At 42.0% G+C, this 23,199-nt stretch overlaps 1 protein-coding gene across 2 annotated transcripts; it reads left to right on the forward strand.

The window, feature by feature from the left end:
* Positions 1 to 92: 92 nt before the first annotated feature.
* Positions 93 to 19,541, forward strand: cpt1a2b (carnitine palmitoyltransferase 1A2b). 2 transcript variants are annotated; one of them, XM_062448542.1, is made up of 19 exons: positions 93 to 196; positions 3,393 to 3,537; positions 3,660 to 3,799; positions 4,721 to 4,892; positions 6,691 to 6,792; positions 7,086 to 7,223; positions 7,409 to 7,486; positions 7,649 to 7,756; positions 9,793 to 9,880; positions 11,212 to 11,407; positions 12,950 to 13,138; positions 13,432 to 13,537; positions 14,230 to 14,346; positions 16,653 to 16,817; positions 17,249 to 17,377; positions 17,723 to 17,878; positions 18,048 to 18,161; positions 18,457 to 18,549; positions 18,655 to 19,541. In XM_062448542.1, the coding sequence occupies exons 2-19, from the start codon at positions 3,397 to 3,399 to the stop codon at positions 18,769 to 18,771; spliced, it is 2,349 nt and encodes a 782-aa protein (XP_062304526.1). In that variant the 5' UTR covers positions 93 to 196; positions 3,393 to 3,396; the 3' UTR covers positions 18,772 to 19,541. The 2 variants fall into 2 exon arrangements, with proteins under 2 accessions (XP_062304526.1, XP_062304517.1); XM_062448533.1 differs by lacking the exon at positions 93 to 196 and having other exon boundaries at positions 3,316 to 3,537.
* The last annotated feature ends 3,658 nt before the right edge of the window (positions 19,542 to 23,199 follow it).

Here is a 23,199-nt window from a genome sequence, read left to right on the forward strand (position 1 = left end):
TAATATCACTTTCCCTGCGTGCTCTAAACAGGCGGGGTTTGTGTGTGACGTCACCAATGTATAGAAGTCTTTCTTTTTTTTTACAAAAGACACTGCCCACTTTGTCTCACGGAAAGCAACAAAAAAAAACAGCCGACTGGGCTACGACCTACTTCAACCTGAAAGTTTTTGCCAGGATACTTTTAGTTTAAATCAGGTAATTTTCTACACAATTATACGTATTTCTTGTCTGTGATACTGTGTACGCTCCGTTCTGGATCAGCTCCACCCCCCCACCCCGGACTATTGTCGTGTACGTAGGGTTGGCTAGATGCGATAGTATTGCATGGAAAACCTAGTCTGTCTAGTCACTTTATTGGTAGTAGTTCCTGTTAATGTAACAGTGTACCGATTACTTATGTTGGAAATGTTTTCCAGCAATTAACAGCTTATTGTTTGTTGTTTTATAGCCAACGTATTCCTTCTGAGGCTGTGGCAGGTTTCGGTTTACAGCGCCACTTGTTGGCAAGAAACCTCAGCATAGGCTACAGTAGTAGAAATATGTTGCGAGCAGTGACCGTCAGGGCCCATTCTTTGTACCGACCTCAAATAATAGTTGCCTAACTAATAATTACAAAAATGTTTAAAGTGATGGTAACATAAAAGATAATTAACAAATAGGCTACACTTTATTGGGAGGAAAGACAAGGCAATCCCTCTTTTGTTAAACAATGAGGTTAGCTAGCTAAGTTAAATGTGAAATGTAAGGAATCAGAATAAAGTTTAGTGTACACAAACAAGGAATTTATTTTGGTGGGCAGGTGCATACAGTAAACGTATTATAAACATATAAGAATCTTAAAAATCTGCGTGCATTCCTTAAATATACAAGAGCTGATTGTATCCCTTTTTTTTATCTGGGATCAATGTGTTGTTCCCATTCTTAGTGTGGTAACTATTTTGGAAAGGCATAGTCCAGACAGACTGCCTGTAGGTGTATAATAATGTTCACTCAACACATGGCGGCATATTCCCGCCATTCAACCTCCCTTTGATATTCACGTTAAACCTGCTGTGCAACATTGTTTTATTTAGTGACTAGTGTGGCTAAATGGTTCCAGAAATAAGCTTCTAAACTGTACTGTAAGCCTAAACATGTAGGTTATCCACAAAGGAAACAATCCGAAATTCATCAAATTAAACAGGTTCTCAAGGTTCTCAAATGTCCATGACTTAACAAGGTAGTCAGGTGGCTGAGCGGTGAGGGAGTCGGGCTAGTAATCTGAAGGTTGCCAGTTCGATTCCCGGCTATGCAAAAATGACGTTGTGTCCTTGGGCAAGGCACTTCACCCTAATTGCCTCGGGGAGAATGTCCCTGTACTTACTGTAAGTCTCTGGATAAGAGCGTCTGCTAAATGACTAAATGTAAATTTAAAGCCTAGGCTACTGGTCATCCCAGTACATTAAACGAGAAGCAGGAAAAACAACAGTTGAAAAAGCAGAACTGCTATTTTTCAACTAATGACTAAGATAATGACATGAACCATGAAACCCAGATTTACTGAAAAGAGCAAAAACCAGCAGAAGCCTGGTCTCCGGTTGCCGGATGGTTCGTTACACATAACAATCTGGGAAGTTGTGCTTGCAGAAAATAAATACTTGGCTGGTGATTGGACAAACCATCTGTCTGTCACTGTCGTCTCTCACGGGCAAACTTAAAACACGCCCATAGCTGCCAGTAGTTCCTCATAGGATGGTGATTGGTTCAAACCACTGTGGTTCGGCCCCCAATGGATAACTCTTAACGTATTATTATAGTAGACCAAGCATCAAAGCTTGCAAAACCGAGATATGGTCAGTGCTATTTGGAACTTCCGACTCGTCCGGTTTTGCGCAGTAGAGTGGCTTGCAGTGCCCCTGGCGATGAGGATGCGACTCCAGTCTGTTTAGGACCCATGCAGTCCACACCCTTCCATTGACAAGTAAATTCTTCCATTGCAGTGCCCCTGGCTTAATGATAGGAACAACATCAAATAAAAAATGGGGAGCAAGTTTGCCCATTTTGGATTTCTACCTCTATGCCAATACTTGTAATTAATAATATATTACATTTCATTATGTTTCATACCCAAGTTAGAAAAGCCCTGTCTAAAACAATTGGGAATACAGTAGCTGTTAACTACTGATGGCACATGCTTGATAAATGCATTAATCCAAATCACTGTTCTTTCAGACTCCATATAGGTTGTTAGCTTTCAAAGTTCCTCCAGGTAGATTACCACATCTAGAAGGTTACAGAAGGAAGTCTTACAGCTCTGTTAGCTGCTGTTTACATGACCCCAAAAAATGTCAAACCAGAAAAAGGGTTACATTTATCAAAATATTCTTCTACAACTTTTATCACCTTCTATGTTTCTATGATATTTCCTTCCATAATACTAGACTTGCATTGTAAACAGCGTTTCTGTGACTGACTGTCTGTGTGGATGCAGTGTGTTAGTTGCAGGCTGTGAGGAAGACATTCCTTCCACATAGAGCTGAGAATTGTGATGCTAAACAATACACCCGTTTATGCTTTTCAATACCTCACTTGTTGTGTGTGATGGTGACTGTTTGTCTCTCTCATAGTTTTACTGTCAACCCTTGTGTTCGTGCTTCCCTAACACCAATAGTCTTTATTATGTTTGCCTGAGATTGACCTGATACTTTTCACATTCCGCTCACTTGCTCACTCAGCCAGTGTGAGATAGACAGATAAGAGGAAGAAGGGAGAAATATGCAGCAATCAATCGCTTGGCTGGCTGGAGAGAACGGACAAAAATGACAACGCTGTGCACACAGTTGCTTTTCTCTCTCTCTCTCTCTCGCACATGCACTTTGAGATGCAACTAATTACATCATCTGTATAAGTGCTGTATGTGGATCAATCTTCAGTATGTGTGTCAGTGTGGTAAATGTGTGTTCTCTTGTGGCTGTGTGTATGTAACGGACAAACCCTGAATTTGTTCTGTTGTTATGCTGCAAACTGTTACACATCGGTGTTGACCTCATTGTTAATTATGCATGTTCACACATCCCACACACATACACGCCCGTACCCAATGTCCTCTCTGTTTCCTCCAGTCTCTGTTTAGAATTTCCGTTCATGAGGGGTTAGCCAACATTCTGGAATGTATGACACTTCAGTTATCTCCATGCAACTAGGAGACATGTTGACAGGTTAATTACAGTTGTTCGTTACAGAAGCATGCTCTTACAGAAGCAAACTTGCTCTACTCAAAATCCCAGTTGAACTAATGTTCTTTCAGATAGTTATTTTAAATAGACATTAGATATCCCAGGTCGGCTTTCACCTGACGATAAGAACTTGTTTATTCCATAGCGATCTCACTGAAGGTTCTTGTCGTTTGTAGAGTGATGGCAGAGGCCCACCAGGCGGTGGCGTTTCAGTTCACCATCACACCAGAGGGCTTCGACCTGCAACTCTCTCACCAGGCCCTGTCCCAGATCTGCCGGTCTGGCCTCCGCTCCTGGAAGAAGCGAGTCAGCCGTGTCAGGGTAGGGTGTGTGTGTCAGGACCAGGGCCAGCTATCAGTGTGTTTGTGTTTTTCAGTATGTATACATGTACATCTTTGACCTTGGTGTTTTTACCCTTTGTCCACTGTTCTGTGTGCTGGCAGAACGGAGTGATCAAGGGAGTGTACCCCGCTAGCCCTTCCTCTTGGCTGTTTGTTGTCATAGCGATACTGGCAACTATGTACACGCAGTCCGACCCATCTATGGGCCTCATCGCCAAGATCCGAGAATACCTTCCCCTCAGGTAACCAATAACAATAATGCGACACAGTATTAAATGCTAGCATACATCATACCTATCTCTGCCTGCCTGTTTACCTGTACCTACCTACATAAACTACACCTGTTAAATCCGGAGTTGCTGGACGGAGTCTCTACTTGCTGGGTCGCACACCTCATTGTGTAACAAACTGTTTAAATTTGTGGTTGTTTGGCCAATATTAAACGCCCTACATACAAAACCTTTACTCTAGCTGGCACTAGCGTTGATATGTGTCTTCTTCAAGTCGTAGGTGACTCACTCTTGCACACACAGTAAAACACACCCTTCATTCTACACCCTCTCCATTGTGTGCTAAAGTGTGTGTGCAGGTGCTCCCTGCCTAAATTCCTTTTCACCTCTGTCATTAATGGATTACATGAACCTGCCAGTTCTACAGTGTACCAGTAGAGGTCCCCTTAGTACATTGAACAAAGTGAGCTTCTCAAACACTTCTCTCATATTTTCTCCATAGTGTGGTGGTGTCACTAATGTACTATTGTCATACATGTTAATTGATTATATATATCATTTTACATTAATATATATATATATATAAACATTAAAAAGTAGAGAGATTCAGGGGTAAAATATAAGATTAAAGATAGAAATTAACAAGCTAAAAGTTTTACTAATTGATTTTACTTAAACCTTATGTGACATAGAAAGGTGTAGTATTTTTATTTTCAATATCTGTCATTTTCTGGAAGCAGGCTACATTTAAGTAGCTGCTTGTATCTCAAACACGTTATTGTATTTAGTTTTAGGTGGATATTTACTGGATTTTACATTTCCCTTTCTTTATCTTTAAAAGTTTCTGAACATGATGTGGTTGCAGTTGTGGGTCAATTCAAGTGTTATATCTCAGTCTAAACACATCTTGCTCCCTCTCTCTCTCCCTCCCAGCCTGTCTCTGAGTGTCCAGGGCCAAACCATGCTGTCAGTGCTGGTCTTCAGTACCATCTTGTGGCTCTCTCTGATCATGACGCTCCGTTTCTGTCTCAAGTTACTCCTCTCCTACCACCAGTGGATGTTTGAGCAGCATGGACGCATTTCAATCACCACCAAAGTCTGGGTGGTACGACTCAGCAATCCTGTTACTGTAGCAACAATATACATTATGTTTCTATTATATGATATTATATAACAATATTAGTAGCTAGTACAGCTCTATAGTACTAGTAATAGGTATTACACATACTGTAGTTATACCAATACTACATTACTTGAGTAGCTGGGAACAATAAAATACAGTTAGGTCCATAAGTATTTGGACATTGACACAATTTTCATCATTTTGGCTCTGTATACCACCACAATGGATTTGAAATGAAACAATCAAGATGTGCTTTAAGTGCAGACTTTCAGCTTTAATTTCAGGGTATTTACATCCAAATCAGGTGAATGGTGTAGGAATTACAACACATTTTATATGTGGCCCCCCCCTTTTTAAGGGACCAAAAATAATTGGACAAACTAACATAATCATAAATCTAATTGTCACTTTTAATACTTGGTTGCAAATCCTTTGCAGTCAATGACAGCCTGAAGTCTGGAACCCATAGACATCACCAGACGCTGGGTTTCGTCCCTGGTGATGCTCTGCCAGGCCTCTACTGCAACTGTCTTCAGTTCCTGCTTGTTCTTGGGGCATTTTCCCTTCAGTTTTGTCTTTAGCAAGTGAAATGCATTCTCAATTGGATTTAGGTCAGGTGATTGACTTGGCCATTGCAGAACATTCCACTTCTTTGCCTTAAAAAACTCTTTGGTTGCTTTCGCAGTATGCTTTGGGTCATTGTCTATGTGCACTGTGAAGCGCCGTCTTATGAGTTCTGAAGCATTTGGCTGAATCTGAGCAGATAATATTGCCTGAAACACTTCAGAATTCATCCTACTGCTTTTGTCAGCAGTCACATCATCGATAAATACAAGGGAACCAGTTCCATTGGCAGCCATACATGCCCACGCCATAACACTACCTCCACCATGCTTCACTGATGAGGTGGTATGCTTTGGATCATGAGCAGTTCCTTCCCTTCTCCATACTCTTCTCTTCCCATCATTCTGGTACAAGTTGATCTTGGTCTCATCTGTCCATAGGATGTTGTTCTAGAACTGTACAGGCTCTTTTAGATGTTTTTTGGCAAACTCTAATCTGGTCTTACATTTATTCATTTTTCAGTCTTCCTGTTTTTGAGACCGGGTCTTTTGGTGTCGCTGAGCTCACCAGTGCCTTCTTTCTTTTTAAGAATGTACCAAACAGTTGATTTGGCCACACCTAATGTTTTTGCTATCTCTCTGATAGGTTTGTTTTGATTTTTCAGCCTAACGATGGCTTGCTTCACTGATGGTGACAGCTCTTTGGACTTCATATTGAGAGTTGACAGCAACAGATTCCAAACACAAATATCATACTTGAAATGAACTCTAGACCTTTTATCTGCTCCTTGTCAATGAAATAACGAACTCCCTTTATGAGGGAATAACATACACCTGGCCATGGAACAGCTGAGCAGCCAATTGTCCAATTACTTTTGGTCCCTTAAAAAGGGGGGGGGGCACATATAAAATGTGTTGTAATTCCTACACCGTTCACCTGATTTGGATGTAAATACCCTGAAATTAAAGCTGAAAGTCTGCACTTAAAGAACATCTTGATTGTTTCATTTCAAATCCATTGTGGTGGTATACAGAGCCAAAATGATGAAAATTGTGTCAATGTCCAAATACTTATGGACCTAACTGTACATACCCTCCGCAGCATCGGATGTGGTACAACTCAACCACTGTTCTGTGTCTTTTGTACTGGGGACTTAAAACTCCTTGACAAGGGTGTAATACTGAGCATTGTTATCTTTTTTATCTGTGTGGTTCAGACACTGCTGCGTCTGCTATCTGGCAGAAAGCCCCTCCTCTACAGCTACCAGACATCTCTTCCTATTCTGCCTGTCCCACCAATCAAAGATACACTAGAGAGGGTGAGTCCTCACACACACACACGCATACACACACACACACACGGACACACACACACAGACATATCACTCTTGCCAAGCAGCAACTACCCTGCCAACAACAATTCCGCCCTGGCAACAACACAGCTTTGCCCGCCTGCCTCATTTCGAGACACACTCCGTTCTGGATGGCTGGGCAGGGATGGAAAACACACACACACCGACATGCCCCACACACACAAACATCATGGCCATCTTCCTCACAGTGGGGGGATATTGTTTTGAGTGAGATGTATTCCTCTTTTTCCTTTCTTTAGTACCTGGAGTCTGTGCGGCCGTTGCTGACCGACCCAGAGTTTGAGCGTATGATCAAGCTGGCTGCTCAGTTTGAGAGCAACCTGGGAAACCGTTTACAGCGCTATCTCAAGCTTAAGGCACTGTGGGCCACCAACTATGTAGGGAGACAAATAATCACACGTACAAACACACACACACACACACACACACAGATTGAACAATAATGGCCACATTATTTATTTATGTGGCTGGTATTTATAAATGTCAATGTGTAACTGTGAGTCACGACTCCCCTTTCAATCCCCCCTTTCCCTTACACACACACACACACACATTCATGTAGGTAAGTGACTGGTGGGAGGAGTACATCTACCTCAGAGGGCGTGGCCCCATCATGGTCAACAGCAACTACTACGGCATGGTAATGTCCATTCCTCAATCCTTTTTCTTTCCAAACTCAATCTCCCAAGATCAGTGCCCAAACAATAATTGCTCTTTTTTCTTCTTCCAATGGGTGATTTAAATACGTCTTTATAAAAAAATTATAAATAATAATCAAATACATTTTTGTTCTCTGTTCTAGGACTTTCTCTACGTGACCCCCACTCCCATACAGTCTGCCAGGGCCGGAAACACCATCACTGCCCTGTTGTTGTACCGTCGGAAAGTGAACCGAGAGGAACTCAAGCCTGTGAGAGCATCTTGCATAATACTGCCTATTCTAACTGTTTCAGTGCCTGGGTCTGGGATATTCTAATCATAACGGTAACAATCAGGACACACTTTGATATCCACTTGCTCATAAATATTTGTATTTCATCTCATAAATATTTGTATTTCATCTTACTCTGTTTATCCTGACGGTCCAATCCTGAATGAACCCTCTATGAGCTCTGGTGTAGTAAACAGCATAGCATACCAAGCATACCTCCTAGTTGTTTGAAGGAGCAGCTGCACTGTGTACCAGATCCCTTTTAGTGTTTCAAATATTTTGAATTATTTGTCAGTCCAGCGGCTCTGGCAGTCCAACCCCTATGTTATGCCTGGAGGAAACATTGGCTGGACCTGATGTTTCCTCCAGGATCACAATGACTCTTATTGAGAGACTTGTTGCTCTTGTTGGTTAGTTGTAACTGACTTAAAACTATTGTACTCGCTGTGAAATATACTTTTGTTTCTTGCTTTTTTTCCACAGGTACACCATTGTACCTTTTGAGGTTCATGTTGTTTAATTGTAACTTGTTTAACTAAACTCCTCCAAAAATGTTAGGAAACGTTATTTCGGTCGATTATTCCTCCCCTTCAGTAATACCAATTGGTATTGTCTTTTATATAATTGGAAAGCCTGATTAGTCACCTTTACAACGAGGTACAACTTGTAAGGATCGTGCATTCGTGGAATGAGCAACACAGCTAACCGTGTGGGTAGCGGCCCAAATAAATGTGCCAAAATCCCCTGCAATATTCTTCTGTTGGTATTCACTCTCGTTTTGAGTTGCTTGGTGGATTGGATGATTGCACTCTCCCACAGTAATCAGGAAAAAACAACACATATTGGCCATTTTTACACTTTATTCATTTTACACTGTCAGGGACCTCAGTAGCGTGTGGAAGATCCATACGCAGCCACAACAGCTTGGCACCTCCTCCTCATGCTGGTCACCAGCCTGGTCACACACTGCTGTGGGATGGCATCCCATTCCTCAACCAGGATTTGTCGCAAGTCAGCCAACATGTTTGCGTTGGTCACTCTGGCACGTACAGCACGCCCAAGCTGATTCCACTTGAAGCTCAAAATGAGAGTGAATACCAACAAAAGAATATTGCAGGGGATTTTGGCACATTTTGTTGGGCCGCTACCCACACGGTTAGCTGTGTTGCTCATTCCACGAATGCACGATCCTTACAAGTTGTACCTCGTTGTAAAGGTGACTAATCAGGCTTTCCAACGATATAAAATACAATACCAATTGGTATTACTGAAGGGGAGGAATAATCAACAAAATAATGTTTCAGAGCTTTTTTTGAGGAGTTAAATGCTCTTCTGGTTCTTCCCTTATTTTGACTTATTTGTTTTTTGTGTATGCTTCATGTTTTGGCTACCCGCAATGTTTGGGGCTGTCTTGTACTTTTGTAAACAGTACTTTTGGAAGTCGCTTTGGATAAAAGCATCTGCAAAATTCACAAATGTAAGGTAAATGTTATGTCTTGATTCCCTATGGATCTCGATCCTGTAAGCAGTTGCCCAGCCCTGTCTCCAGCTGGTGCCTATCCACCCCAGCTGGAGTCTGATCCCTCAGGGGTTGGAGTCAGGCTCCACGACTCGTGTATCTGGCCGTGCAGGAAGAACCTGAGGGTCAGGGACCGCCAGACGAGCCCCTAGTTGTCGTGGAAAATTCTCCACCTGTTTAATTTTCGACAAAGTTTTAACCAAAAGACAAAAGATGTACAATCGCAACATATGTCTTGATCATGCTTGCAAGCAGAGAGACTTTCTAACCACCGTGCTAGGCCTCTGGGGCGCTGCTCAGTGATGTACTCTCTTACAGGAGGGGATATGTGTTAGCACAAACAGAGGTTGGAACAAGTTGTGCAGGTAGAACAAACGGCCTTTAGCCCCTGAGCAGCTGGGACAGTTGTATTGTTGCTGGGCCAGCTACTATATATTTCTATTACGGCGTCTTATGCTTTTCCTTATCTCTCTGACTCTCTCTCTTCCTCTCTCAGAGTCGTGTTCCTGGTACAGTCATACCTCTGTGTGCTGCTCAGTGTGAGCGGATGTTCAACACCACACGGACCCCTGGAGATGAGACTGGTAAGTCAAACACATGCACACAAAAATATACATCTACAGCTCAGGAAACTTTACTATTTATAGGTGTGAGTTTGGGTAAAGTGAAAACAGATTTTACCCCCCCAAAATATACAAAATAAAAAATGTCCACACCCTGTCGCTTATAGGCCTCTCCAGGTCTCTGTATAACCATTAGATGACAAGATTTGGGAAAAAGCTGACATTTTTACTCGTTAGAGAAGAGGATCTGGGGGAGCTCGTGCAGCATGATATGACAATGATCCAAAGAGCTTCTTGTAATGTCACAGAATGCTTGGCTAAATGTTCAATGTGGTCTGAGACTTTTGGACCCTACTAGAAACTATTAATATGTTGATGAAACAAAAGTTCTGTACATCTTCAGTCAATTCTCAGAATTTAAAAACAGCACTGGAACTCAGCAGGGTTGATGCAAAGTGTTTTATTGGTTCTCAGGTAACAAAGATTCCCAATAGAACGTGAGCCTGATCCCGGGATCAGACTGAAGTTTTCTCCGGACAATTTAACTTATATAGTCTTCTCCCCATTGTATGTTAATATGGTACGATATTTGTTGGTTTCGTAGACATTAGGTAATCTTACAAAGCGGATCCCTTGTCTCAGGGGATTCAAAACAGGTACTTTCCTACATAGACAATTCTCCCAATTTTGGCCCACTCTGACCTTGAACAGCCAGCTGCACTAGGCTCCTGGGCGAAAGGCCACAAATATGTCTCATAAGTCATAACTTATATTTTATTTTATTGTATATTTATTTCTATTCTAATCCCACTTAGTACTGCTAGTTTATGTACCCTTAGTATAGATAGTCCACATATTTAAATTTTAGGTATATGTTTATTGTATGCACCTTCCTGCCAAAGCAAATTCCTTGTCTGTGCAAACTTTCATGGCGAATAAATCCCATTCTGATTCTGATTCATAGCTGTGCATCCTGGTCCTTTATGAAAGCATACACATGCTCCTCTCCCCCACTCTTCCTTTAATTATTTAAACCTTATTTTTGGGCTTCATGTCTCCTACTATTGTTTAGGAATAACAATAATCAGCAAACAGCTTTGCATCTGGTTTCCTATAATATAACTTGTAATAATATGGTTTCCAATAATATAGCATATACCAAAGAGTGATTACAAATATCTTTAAGTCCATAATCATTAACCATCATCATAATTACAACAGTATTGATGTTTTTTTTCCACAACAATGTCTTCAACATAGAAAACAGATATAGTTCCCTCTCTATCGGACCATCGCTGAGTTGTTTATGCATTTGTACATTTATAAATAAAAATGCATTCGTTCCCTCTCAGATGTGCTGCAGCACTGGCAGGACAGTGAGTTTGTAGCAGTCTACCATAGGGGGCGCTACTTCAGGCTGTGGGTGTACAAGGCTGGCAGGCTGCTGTCTCCTCGAGAGATCGAGTTCCAGATCCAGAAGATCCTGGAAGACCCCTCCCCCCCTCAGCCTGGAGAGGACAGACTGGGGGCTCTGACTGCTGGAGACAGGTACGTGTGTGTTTAGGGGGGGAGGGAGGGGGGGTGGGCGCAGCCGTGCATGCAGGTGTGGGCAGGTAGATCGTTGTGTGTGTGTGTGTGTGTGGGCGAGTGGTTACAGGGCTCAACATGACAATTTTTTATTTATCATTTTTATCAAACAAAAAATGTTAATGTTGAGCCCTGCCAGAGGTGACAAATCTCTGTGTAATCCTGGACTCGGATTTAAATTTCAACTCTCACATTAACAAAGTGACCAAAACAGCTTTCTTTCACCTGAGGAATATAGTGAAGGTACGACCATTCATAAACCAAAATGATGCAGAGAAGCTTTTATGCTTTTATATATCCAGCCGGCTGGACTGCTGTAACGCACTTTTCGCTGGTCGTCCCAAGAAAACCACTGAAAGACTACAGCTCATTCAAAATTCTGCAGCTAGATTATTTACCAAAACTAAAAGGAGAGAACACATTACTCCTGTCCTAGCTACTTTACACTGGCTCCCTGTTACCGTCATAATTGACTTTAAGGTCCTTTTCCTAACATACAAATCTCTAAACGGACAAGGACCTAGCTACATTGCTACCTCTCTTATAAACTATACACCAGTTAGAACACTGCGATCATCAAATGCAGTCCTATTAGAGGTCACCAGAAGCAGTCATAAGAAGATTGGTGATGCGGCCTTTGTCAATTACGCCCCAAAACTATGGAACAAATTACCCATAAATATTAGGGAAGCAAACACGCTAGACATTTTCAAAAGACAGCTTAAAACCTATCTTTTTACCAAAGCATTTCACAAATTTTATCCCAGAAGGGTTTTACTACTTTTATTTATTTATTTAAAATAAATTGCGGCTTGTCTGGGTTGTTATATGTTTTGGAAATTGCAAAGGCAGCTCGGGTCCAAGACGGATTTGAGATTTTATGTAAAGCACATTGAGCTGCAATTCTTGTATGAAATGTGCTATATAAGTCTTATTATTACATTGAGTTAGCAAGCCTTAGCTATTGCTTATTACCTGTTAGGCATATAAAGAGACTTGTCAAACATACGTATCTGTCGACACACTGTTGTGAAATACATAGCAGAATCACTCATTAAAAGTAGAAAATGCTTTTTAATAACCCCCCCCCACCCCGATATGGACTATACACTCTCCCAGAAAAGCTAATTACACATTTTTCTCTCAGTCTCCACATTCTACCAAGGTGAGCTTCACCTTGAGCCAAAATGTGAGACAAAATGTGAAGTAAAATTGTTTAATTGGTGATCAATTTAACTTGTTCTTGTCCTTGGTGGTGTACCAACAATGGCAATACTGGTGGAATGGGCAGAACTCAGTGGTAGATCATTTGACTGCAGATCAAGAGGTTGCAGGTTCAAATATCCCACGCACGTAGCCTTTGATAAAAGGGACTGCTACATAATACACTTAGCTAGCTACCAGTTTAAGTTAAATGTTTCTTACCGTTTTCTCATTTTGAATGTTTTCTTAATTGAATGTATGTACTATTGAATGTCTTTCAATTACAACCCCTCCCCATAGAATACCCTGGTCTCAAATGAGAAAGCAGTACTTCAGCTCTGGTGTGAACAAGCGCTCCCTGGACTGCATTGAGAGAGCCGCCTTCTTTGTAACTCTGGACGATGAAGAGCAAGGCATGATGGGAGAAGATCCGGTGGGAAACCTGGACCGCTACGCCAAGTCCCTTCTCCATGGAAAATGCTACGACAGGTGAAGAGAGTTTGTGGGCGTCTGTGTGTTTTCAATTGTGTCTTTAGTATTCACTCAAGAGCAGTAGGGTTTCACTCAGGGGTAGTAGATGTTCTCTCATGGACAGGGGCTCCCAACAGAGTCAATTCAGAGTTAGTGAAGGAACATTGTTGACCTGGTTATGAGCCCTTTTTCCTTCTGTTCATTTGGGATTAAACACAGCCTCAATAACATGGAACAGCCATGTTTTAGATTTGTTGCAACATTTCTAATTGTGACCTCTCTTCATTGCCTCTGTTTTCTGTCCCCCTCAGGTGGTTTGATAAGTCTTTCTCCATAGTAGTTTACAAGAATGGGAAGAATGGGCTGAATGCAGAGCATTCCTGGGCAGATGCACCCACCGTGGCACATCTGTGGGAGGTGTGTAGTACGCTCTGACGACATACAATTCGTAAGGGATAATGTATAGAACGCCGGTCATTATCGGGAAAATAAGCCCCGACAGGGCGAACAGCCCCCCGACGCGAAGCGGAGGGGTGTAGCTTTGCTCTGAAGGGGCTTATTTTCCCTTCTCCCTTCTGGGGGGTGCTGGTGATAAATCTTGCCTAGGGCGCCAAATGTGCTAGGACCGGTACTGAGCAACGGTCAAATATGGAAAAATAGTTGACCACAGAACGTTGGGAAGCCCCAATTCAAGTGAATGTATAGGGGGAAAGAAATATGAATGATGGATTGTTTTGTAGCCACAATGAACACAAGTTTAAATGGCTAGAATCCAACAAATCTGGTGGGCGGCTGGAGCTTCGGGTTTGAAGTGCCACAAAAGGGTATCATTGAAAATGGGTGAATTTCGCAGTAATTAAACATTGTGGTCTACCTATCATAGGTCATACATACCTTCATACATGTGGAAGGGTGGCACTGTTTGTCTCTGGGTTGTTCAGCATAAATATATTTAGATGTAGTTTTACTGTTGTATCTAGCTTTTACCGTTACCATAGATTTACTGTTGTTGTTGTATATGTGAGCAAAAAATGGCAGGCTGTTTTTGTTGTCTTTGTGCTTGTGTGGGAATGTAATTTGTATGTAAAAGTCGGTCTCTCTCCCCCCAGTACACTTTGGCAACAGACGCCTTTCAGCTCGGCTACACTGAAGATGGACACTGTAAAGGAGAGGTAGAGCGCTCCCTTCCCCACCCCCAGAAACTGGCCTGGGATATTCCTCTGGAGGTTTGTGAAAGCATCTGTGTGTGATTACAGCAGGAAATGTCTGGGAACTAACTAGTGCGCACCATACCGCACATACTAAGTGCAGTTTCAAAGACAAAATCTGCTGTGCTACTGATAGGGAGACAGGACATTTTGAAATGAACGGAGGCTTTCTGCGTCCTCCATTCAGATCTTTATCCAAGTGGAAATTTGATAAATTCCCCACTTTTCCCACAGCCTGGCTCTCCTGCAACGGGCTAAAACAAGACACTCTGAACCATTACATTTTCAATTAAATTTCTATTCAATTCAAGTTTATTGTCATATGTACAGGATACACAAGTATACAAGTACCATCAAAAGCTTTGTGCCGCTGAGCTACCTACAACAGTGCAGTTTTAAATAATCAAATAGATAGTAGGGGACAATAATAACAATAAAGATAAGATAATAATAATAAAAAACAATATTATTCACAATATTCACTGACCAATGTAATGAAACAGTGAGGGTAGGCAGTTGCAAGGTGGTTATAATAAGTGCAAATGTGCAAAGTCCATTTGGAAAGCCCCTAAGAGTAAAGCCATGTCTACCTGGATATATTGGCTAATGGACTAGATTAAGAGTTGCCCCCAACCCACTGTGGAAGATATCCACCCATCCACCCACACAAACACACACATATAAATAAAAAATTATTTATATGTGGGGATTTTTGGGGGATTTTTGGGGACTTCCTGCCATTGTTAATTATTACTTGGTTATTGCATATGTCCCAGTGCTTGGGCATTTCAGTGTTGATCTATCTCAGTGAAGGTGACACATGTGAATCATCATCACATTGTGATCTACCCACTGTAAAGGTTGAATTACTAATTTCCATGAAGTCAGTTATACTTTTGATAAAGTGCCATTCCACAACAAATTGTCTCTCTATAACTGCTCTCTCTCTCCCACTCACTCTCTCTTTTTCTTATTTAAATCAACCTGATAAAATTATTGGGCAATGATGAAGAAAGTGTTTTGTCCGTGTCTTCATAAACGGAGTGACTAAGTTCAGTTGAGTTCTGGATTTAAATTCGTATTTATCAATCTGCAGATTGGGAGAGAAAACCAGACCTCTGACAATAAATGACAACACGACACCAGGCTTAGGTCTCAATCATGTCTCTCTCCGCTCTGAAAGCCGGAGGACCATCTGTTATAGGGCACAAGAATGTAAACATAGATAGTGACAGTCAGGCAGTAATGACGTTACAACAGTCTCAGAGAAACAGATTCACTGCTCCCAACACATGACAACTCTCAGACTAGAGTGTTCATAGTTGGAGCTCTCCTTGTAGTCATGACAAGGGACGTTTAGCCAGTACTTTCTCCTGACCCCGAACATCTATTAACCTGACACATAGACACAATATACTCTTATTAATAGCAAGCTTACATGAGAACGTACTAACTAGTATCCAATGACTAGTTCTATTGATTAGTGAATAATGTAAGCACACAGGAAATCCCAATTTCTTCCACAGCAACTATAACTCATTTGTTGATGCTGAATGTTAACGTATTAATATAGAAAACAGAAATGTTGTCAAATGCCAAGTGAATCAAATGCCACTGTGGATGTCACACCCTAATTCTATTCACCTGTGCTGCTACCTGCCCCCCCCCACCCCCCCCACTCCAGGTGCTCCCTATGTTCTGATTGTTTCCTTGTGTATTTAACCTCTCTCTCTCGATAAGTCTGTGCCTTATCAAGAATCCAGTCAGCCTGCCGATTTTGGATGAATAAAACACTGTTACCTATTATACCTGCCTCTGCTGTCTGCATTTGGGTCTTGGCCTGAGCCGTGACAGTAGACCCAGAGGGACAGCCAGTGTGTACACAGTAACTCATAAACTGCAGTCAGGGACCTCTGAACACTTGAGCCTTGTGTTTTATTTCAGGAGGGAGTCAAGTGGCTGAGCGGTTAGGGAATCGGGCTAGTAATCTGAAGGTTGCCAGTCCGATTCCCGGCTGTGCCAAATGACGTTGTGTCCTTGGGCAAGGCACTTCACCCTACTTGCCTTGGGGGAATGTCCCTGTACTTACTGTAAGTCGCTCTGGATAAGAGTGTCTGCTAAAAGACTAAATATAAATGTAAATTTCAGAGTAACAGGGCCTTTGAACAAAGACACTAACTCAACATGCTAAAACTGAGTTTAGAAATTGATGTCAGACAGATTTGCCCAAATGTGCACTTCCTCCTATCCTAGTCATTATTCGTGTAATGGTATGATTGTTGTAAAGATGGTATGGTCTTCCCACCACCACCCTGATTCCTCAGGTACAGGAGCAGGTGTCCAGCTCTCTAGCTGTCGCTCAGGCTTTAGCAGACGATGTTGATTGCCACGTGTTCCCCTTCCGGGACTTTGGGAAGGGAAGGGTTAAGAAGCTCAAGATCAGCCCGGATGCCTTCATTCAGTTGGCGTTGCAGCTAGCTTACTACCGGGTGAGACTCTGACACTGAGACACCTTTTTTTTTTTTGGGGGGGGGGGGGGGGGGTTGAATTCAGACATGGAGACAACTTATGGGATGCCTGTAAACGGCAACACAGCAGATTGATACATTTGCAAACCGTTGTAAAGATATGTAGCAGCATGTATTTAAGAGATAACAGGTAAAAGTTTGTCTGATTTGTCTCTGAGCCGTTAAAAGGTTGCTCTACAGGTTAGGCTCTTCGGAGTTATGATTCATGTCTCTGAAGTTTCTAAAGTCAGATATTGTTCTTTAATACACTGCAATACACCACCTAGTACTTTCCACCACACATACAATATAATATTAAATACAAATATTGATCTTGCCAAAGAGGGACAGTTGTGATACTTGGTCTGTAAGTAAATGCAATAATCTGCTTCTCTCAATCTTTTATGTTCCAGGACAGGGGAGGCTTCTGCCTAACCTATGAGGCGTCCATGACCCGCCTGTTCCGTGAGGGCCGGACAGAGACCGTGCGATCCTGTTCCAATGAGAGCTCTGCCTTTGTCCGAGCTGTGGAGAGTGGCGAGGTGCCTTTAAATACATTCTGTGTAGATCCTCAGTCATTACTATCCTTCTGTATTCCTCCACATTCAGATACCGAGGTGGTACTGTTTACACCCAAGACTCCTTCTATTTATAAAGTGTGGTTTTATGTCACGGGTTTCTTCCATCCAACTACTCTTACGCTTCTGCATCCATGAAAACAGTACATCTGTGAAAGTAAAACTGGATCAAAATGCCATTTGTGCCTGAGGAGAGGGCAAAGTAATAACTAAAGTTTGTTGAGGCTTAACATTTGATTGTGATGGAGGTGATAAATGTCAGAGACTTGATTCATCCTACTACTTATTAACTAGCAGTTTGTCTCACAGGCAGTAGAGAACTGCAGGAAGCTTTTCCGATTGGCTAGCGAAAAGCACCAGAACCTCTACCGTTTGGCTATGACGGGATCGGGCATTGACAGGCACCTGTTCTGCCTGTACGTGGTTTCCAAATACCTTGGGGTGGAGTCGCCATTTCTAAAGGAGGTATGTGTCAGTGGCTTGTTAGAGATCGGTCAGACCCTACAAAATATTCAGACAAAACTATGCTAACCTGTGCATCCTAGACGCACCTTTCAGATTCCCGTTAAAAACCTATCTTGAAGACCTGTGCTTTCTCTTGGTATAATCAAAGGTTTCTGGTCTCTTCATCCAGGTGCTATCAGAACCGTGGCGCCTGTCGACCAGTCAAACTCCAGTCCAGCAGCTGGAGCTGTTTGACATGAAGAACCACCCTGAGTTTGTCTCTCTAGGGGGAGGCTTTGGCCCCGTGAGTACCCTCACAAATGACAGTCTACCAGCTCAAGCTAACCTGCACTTCTGGGTGTTTTACACATCTGTATTGGTCCGTGAAGTCAGTTAATTCTGATTGGTCTGAAGTCAGTCTGATTAGTTCTGACACACACCACTAAGCTGACCTAGAGTGCAACACTGGTAGACTAACTTAGGATTGTGGCTAGTGTAACTGTCTATCTGACACCTCGCATCACCGTGCATCTCTTTTTTTCTCCTCTATCGCTCTTTGTTACTGTGTCTCTGTCTCTCTTTATCTGGCTGTCTCTCAGGTGGCAGACGATGGTTACGGAGTATCCTATATCATTGTTGGAGAAGACATGATCAACTTCCATGTATCCTGCAAACGCTCCTTTGCCGAAACGGTATGTACATCCTTTTTAGTTGCTTATGTCCTTGATTTATGTCAGTGTCAGAATAAAAAGTCATTCGACCAATCAGTTGAACAATGACTCTTTCTACCTCTTCAGGACTCCCACAGATTTGGAGCCCGGATCAGCCGCGCCTTACTGGATCTGCTCTTGTTGCTCTCCCCCGAGGCCAAAGCGCCCGCCACAGAGGCCCCCCAGGCCAAGAAACAAAACTAACCGACTGCCATGACTTGACCAACCTGCTGTTGCATAACATGTCATTGCTGTCTGTGCCTGACCAGGTTAAATAACCATACAGCAATTGGCCATCTGATTAAAGGTGTTAAAGATGTATTGAGGCACCCTTTGAGGTCTTAACCTTTTATTCTAACATGGTTTGGTGTGGTTAATCTACAATTTGGGACAAGACTCAGTCAGTTGAGGAGTAAACATGAGAATGTGATGAACACGGTTAAGTGTGAGCTGAACCAGATGTAGGGTGGAGATTCATGAATCTACTGGGAAATGGGACACTTCTCAATACCAAAGAACTACTTTGCAGTGGTTTGGAGGAATGAGGGGTGTAGAACTGTACTTGAATATTTTTACTTTCAGTTAAAGTTGACCATGGTTAAAGTCAATTCTTCTTGTGTGAGATGTTTACTTAGTTTAGCTTGTCCGGTGACCTACCAGGGATAGTCTCAGTAACAATAATACATGCTCATTTTGTGACATGCCATATCAAAAGTAATGTTAGTCCTTAAAGTAAATATTTGACCCAGCTCCTTTGTGATCATACATTGAATGGTTTATTTACTCTTGTTGCTCTTTTGACTACATCAGATTTCTCTAAGGCCAGCAGTGCTTTTATTGAAGGATCGATGACCCATGGTGACCATCTTGTCCATTACAAATGTCTATAGCATTGCTAATTCTACTATGGGCTGTGGGTCAGCATTGGCATGTGTCGAGAATTATTGTGGAATTAAATTACATCTTGTTTGTAATGCTTCCAGTTCAGTTGTTTTAGGGGGGTATTGAAGAATTATATCCCAAGTACCCCGCCAATATTGTGTGGATGGATGTGGGATGTGAAATGTGCCTGATTTTATTATTTTATTTATTTTGTTTTAATTTTATTTGATAGGTTAATGCTTAAATAATGTGGTTAATCATGTGCAAAACGTTTACAGACTTAACTGCTGTTGACTTGGTTATGGCTGCAGGGGGTTAAATATTGGCCAAACCAAAACAAATTCCCCTATGGTTTAAAGGAAGATGGGAAACTGAACAGTGTATTAACATGAACCAAATAATGCCAATACCAATGGAATTACGGTTATTTGACTATGGGTTAAATCAGAGCAAGAATGGTCAAAGTAAGGTTAAAATGAAATATACATTTAATAACATTGTAAATTAATTAAATCAATTATCAGTCAGGAGCTAGTTTAGTGTGTGTGAATTGACAGGTCAGTTAGTTTTCCATTCTCGCTTCTTCCTCCCTCCTACAGTTAGGTCCATAAATATTTGGACATTGACACAATTTTCATCATTTTGGCTCTGTATACCACCACAATGGATTTGAAATGAAACAATCAAGATATGCTTTAAGTGCAGACTTTCAGCTTTAATTTCAGGGTATTTACATCCAAATCAGGTGAACGGTGTAGGAATTACAACACATTTGATATGTGGCCCCCCCCTTTTTAAGGGACCAAAAGTAATTGGACAATTGGCTGCTCAGCTGTTCCATGGCCAGGTGTATGTTATTCCTTTATGGGAGTTCGTTATTTCATTGACAAGGAGCAGATAAAAGGTCTAGAGTTCATTTCAAGTATGGTATTTGTGTTTGGAATCTGTTGCTGTCAACTCTCAATATGAAGTCCAAAGAGCTGTCACCATCAGTGAAGCAAGCCATCGTTAGGCTGTAAAATCAAAACAAACCTATCAGAGAGATAGCAAAAACATTAGGTGTGGCCAAATCAACTGTTTGGTACATTCTTAAAAAGAAAGAACGCACTGGTGAGCTCAGCAACATCAAAAGACCCGGAAGACCACGGAAAACAACTGTGGTGGATGACAGAAGAATTCTTTCCCTGGTGAAGAAAAACCCCTTCACAACAGTTGGCCAGATCAAGAACACTCTCCAGGAGGTAGGCGTATCTGTGTCAAAGTCAACAATTAAGAGAAGACTTCACCAGAGTAAATACAGAGGGTTCACCACAAGATGTAAACCATTGGTGAGTCTCAAAAACAGGAAGACCAGATTAGAGTTTGCCAAAAAACATCTAAAAGAGCCTGTACAGTTCTGGAACAACATCCTATGGACAGATGAGACCAAGATCAACTTGTACCAGAATGATGGGAAGAGAAGAGTATGGAGAAGGGAAGGAACTGCTCATGATCCAAAGCATACCACCTCATCAGTGAAGCATGGTGGAGGTAGTGTTATGGCGTGGGCATGTATGGCTGCCAATGGAACTGGTTCCCTTGTATTTATCGATGATGTGACTGCTGACAAAAGCAGTAGGATGAATTCTGAAGTGTTTCGGGCAATATTATCTGCTCAGATTCAGCCAAATGCTTCAGAACTCATAGGACGGCGCTTCACAGTGCAGATGGACAATGACCCGAAGCATACTGCGAAAGCAACCAAAGAGTTTTTTAAGGCAAAGAAGTGGAATGTTCTGCAATGGCCAAGTCAATCACCTGACCTAAATCCAATTGAGAATGCATTTCACTTGCTAAAGACAAAACTGAAGGGAAAATGGCCCAAGAACAAGCAGGAACTGAAGACAGTTGCAATAGAGGCCTGGCAGAGCATCACCAGGGACGAAACCCAGCGTCTGGTGATGTCTATGGGTTCCAGACTTCAGGCTGTCATTGACTGCAAAGGATTTGCAACCAAGTATTAAAAGTGACAATTAGATTTATGATTATGTTAGTTTGTCCAATTATTTTTGGTCCCTTAAAAGGGGGGGGGGGCACATATAAAATGTGTTGTAATTCCTACACCGTTCACCTGATTTGGATGTAAATACCCTGAAATTAAAGCTGAAAGTCTGCACTTAAAGCACATCTTGATTGTTTCATTTCAAATCCATTGTGGTGGTATACAGAGCCAAAATGATGAAAATTGTGTCAATGTCCAAATATTTATGGACCTAACTGTATATAAAATGCTGTGTTGACACAGCATTTTACCCGTGCTTCCCAACTTTACAACTGGCTCTGGAACCAATCGTCACTCCTAATGCCTAAACCTCACAGCCAATCAGAGGCAGAGTGGGGAGAGGTTTACAGACCCATCTTACATCATCTAGTAGAAACAATTTTAATACAATATAAAATATTATGTCTATTGGATGTGTGTTAGCTTTACAGTAAGCTTTTGACTTTTGCTTTTTAAAGTAGTTCAACACAGGTAATCCCGTTTGTTTAATTGTTTTTTTATGATGTATGCTATACAAAAAAATTCTTTATGGTTAAAAGAACATGACATTGTTTACAAGAGCACAGATTCTACATAGATCTAGCCTCTTAATTTTGCTCTCAAAATGCACCAGATTCATGCATTTAACGCAAAAAATTTAGTACATTTTCTTCCGGGGGATGCCCCCGGACCCCCTAGAGGGTCGGGGGTTCGCCGTATCCTTCTCACCTTTTTTACCCCTGACCTGTTTGCATGCCTGCACTTCATAATAAAAATAAAAAATAAAACAAATGCCGGGAAGGGTCCCTACCAAAGCTGAGACCAAACGGACGCCCTTGTTGGGATCGACAATTGGACGTGGTGAGCTCGGAAGCATGGTTTGCTCTTGCACACTTCTGACAACACATTAAACCTGTGTTGGGGTAGCCTACACGTCCTTATTTAGACGACAGATTCAAAAGCATGTATAAAGGAAACTAGCGGTGCGTGAGGAAGTCGGCTTGAAAGTGAAAGTAGCCTTGACATACTGTCAAACAGCGTGAACTGCACCTTGAAAGGTAGGCAATTGTATCTAGAATGTATTGCATTGTGTTAAGAGTTATGTTATGGGGCATGTAGAAGCGCCTATTTTGGGCGGGAGGCTAACACTGTAATTATGAGTTAACGACTTGTTTCAGCTAAGAAGGCTGCTCGTGTAGTTTGTGGCAATATGAATGTGGAACAGTCCAGACTAATAGTGGAACCATTTTCAATGTCCGACATGAGTTCGCATGACAGCTTTATCGGCTATAGGCAATTAGTTATACAGAAATCTGTGCATTTTCTTGTTATTTCTGACCATCTAATTAAATTTACATTTATTAATTCAGCAGACGCTTTTGTCCAAAGCGACTTCCAAGAGAGAGCTTTACAAAAGTGCATAGGTCAATGACAGGGCTGGACATCCTCTGGAGAGGGCGGGTTGCGCATGCTGGGAGACCGGCGAGAAGCGAGTTGCAGTAGTCCAACTTGGAGAGGACAAGTGCTTGGACTAGCAGCTGGGTGGAATGCTCAGACAGGTATCTCCTGATCTTCCGGATGTTGTAGAGCAGGGGTGTCAAACTCATTTTCACCGAGGGCCACAATTGCAGCAGATGCGTTGTCGGTCAGCGCACACAGTGGAATTAGGCTACACAGATAGTAAATGCACTATGAAACAGGTGTTCGGCGGTGACCTGACTCCGAAATGA

Source organism: Osmerus eperlanus, chromosome 2 (assembly GCF_963692335.1).
Source record: "Osmerus eperlanus chromosome 2, fOsmEpe2.1, whole genome shotgun sequence".
Classification (NCBI taxonomy): domain Eukaryota; kingdom Metazoa; phylum Chordata; class Actinopteri; order Osmeriformes; family Osmeridae; genus Osmerus; species Osmerus eperlanus.